The 2500-nt window shown below is 47.5% G+C and overlaps 1 protein-coding gene across 2 annotated transcripts in view; it reads left to right on the forward strand.

The window, feature by feature from the left end:
* Positions 1-366: 366 nt before the first annotated feature.
* LOC311365219 (juxtaposed with another zinc finger protein 1-like) overlaps positions 367-2500 on the forward strand; it is a gene marked incomplete at both ends in the record, with an annotated part of 10227 nt that continues 8093 nt past the window's right edge. For both annotated transcript variants that reach the window (XM_084484749.1, XM_084484748.1), the window contains one exon: positions 367-536. In XM_084484749.1, the coding sequence (XP_084340875.1) occupies positions 367-536 (170 nt within the window). The remainder of the gene's footprint in view (positions 537-2500) is intronic.

Genomic DNA, 2500 nt, shown 5'->3' on the forward strand with positions numbered 1-2500 from the left:
GGGCAACTGATCACGTGACAATGATATAATAGCCTACATCTCGAATGATTTATGTAGGTATAGGCTAATAAGCATGACATAAATGTGTATATGACAAATCAGAGCTACCGATTACGACCTAACAACAGGTAATTCGTAATGTGACGTAGGTACACATCATCCTCCCCTCTTAGGCTCCAGCCATCCCCCACCCCCACTGTCCCGCCTGCCTCCCCAGCTGCGTTCTCCGCTGCCCCGTCTGGCCGCCGGTGTCTGCTCCGCCGTTCCCTGCTCTGCCCCGCTCTCCCACACCCCGGACCCCGAAGCCCGTCTCCTCCTCGCACCGCCCCAGCTCCCGCAGCCCCGGTGAATGCACGAAACGCCAACATGACCGGCATCGCCGCTGCTTCTTTCTTCTCCAATTCCTGCAGGTTCGGGGGTTGCGGTCTCCAGTTCGAGTCTCTGGCCGAGCTCATCGTCCATATCGAGGACAATCACATCGGTGAGTCAAGGAGAGGGGAGGAGGGGGCGGGGGGAGCTAACGAGCTAACTGGTATGTGCTAGCGCTGTAGCACTGTTGCTAATACGGAGATCCTCGCCTTGCGATCCGCTATCCTTGCTTTCCCTACTCCGAGCCCGAGACTCGCACATAATCGCCGGTTTTTCAAAACCGCGACACAACCATGGCGTATTTTGGAGCGTAGCTGTTATGTGTAAACGTTACGAAGGGATTGGTGTAGTTTGTAAATGTTATCGACAACAAGTCAACGAGGGCCGCATAGGTTTGACCATAGGTAGAAACTAGCATCCCCGGCAGGCAGCGGTGCTGGAGTGCTAACATCAGAGACCGGCCAGTGTTTACGTTTAGGCCCGTGCGGTGGCAATGTAACAGTCTCTCGCGCTGTGCGCTGTGTGTATTGAAGCGCTATGCAAATCTAGATTGTTTAACATCTCAATGGCTCATTTCAGTGGTGTCACTTTATGTTGATCACAATGATATTTAATGCAATTGAATGGCCTTTGTGGCTGTTGTAATGGAAATGTGTTGCAGTGTATACTGCAGTCTTGTTATTTTTTACATGCATGAGGTCTTTTCGGATAAAAAAAAAGGCATCTATGTTGCAGAGCTCAACTTGTTGCATGTAGTTGTGGGTTCTGAGCTTTATTTCAATTGTCCACACATCTGGTGAAACAGTATCATCGCGCAACTCTCAATTTCAACAGTACGACATATCCGATTTCGGTTAATAAAATAAAACGTATTAATGAGCAGTCGGTATCCTGGGTATATTATTTACTTGTGGCTTTGCATATGCTGTTATATTAAGTATTATAATATCAAATATGAAGATATTTCATTATTTGTTTAGGAGAGAAATGGAGCCTTTTATATGCAGATGATTTCGGCAGCTGAACATTATTATTATATAACTATTAGATTGTTTCTGTAGGATAGTCATTAGTACTAATTATGAATGGCCTTTATGTACGTGTGAGTGTGCGCGCGGTTGTGTCTGTGTCAAAAAGGGGTGGGGTCATTTGGCTGGGTATGTCAGGAATGAGTAACGGGGATAGATCGTCTACCAGGCCAGTCTCCATGGCAACTGGTTGTCACCGTAGGGGTTGGGGGCAGTTTATTGGCCGATCTTTAGCACACCTACTGCCATGCAGGCAAAGAGCACTCCTTCCCAAGGCAGCCCTCTCTATTGCTGTGATATTGACACATATCGGAATCGTTATAGATTATATATTCATAGAGAGAGAGAGAGAGAGAGAGAGAGAGAGAGAGAGAGAGAGAGAGAGAGAGAGAGAGGAAATTGATGGATGGAGGGAGAGATGGAGAAAGAGTACAACCATAAATTATTGGGTTTGTGTGTGTGTGCTTTTGCGTGTGTCTATGTGTGCTTGTATTTCAAAATCTATGATATATATATGATGGGCTAACCAAATTTCCTCTGCTGGGATTAATAAAGCATTCATACTGCAGTAATTCCCTATTCGTGCTAACCATGCCAGCGAATCACAATGGGATGTGATCTGATTAGGTTTCATATCATCCTTCATGTGTCACACGACAGTAATGTCACGCGACACACTGATGTATTCCACGCGGGGAAGGGCATGTAGAATCTTGCCACCGCATATGCTGTTCCCATCTGGCTCTTGGTTTGACATTTGACCCCCCCCGGCAGTCAGTTGAGCAGAACAGGGGTCACCAGTCGGATCAGAGGGGTTAATAAGCTCCCCATGCCACACCCCCTGCTCTCTTTACACTCTGTCCAGCTCCCTCCTGCATTATCCGGATCACTGTGATCCGTCTAATCAATATATAGACTTTTGAGATGGGCCTCCTGGCGACTCTAGACCAGCAGCTGGGTGTCTAAGGTAGACCCACGCGGGGGTGTGCTGATTATGGTGTGTACGGCAGTGCAGTTTTGGTTTTGGTTGTGATGCATCTTGTAGCATCACATGGTTGTGATGCATCTAGCTGGGCTGTAGGCCTGCTTGCGTTTCACAAACG

The sequence above is a fragment of the Micromesistius poutassou genome, assembly GCF_964030765.1.
Source record: "Micromesistius poutassou genome assembly, chromosome: 20".
Lineage (NCBI taxonomy): Eukaryota > Metazoa > Chordata > Actinopteri > Gadiformes > Gadidae > Micromesistius > Micromesistius poutassou.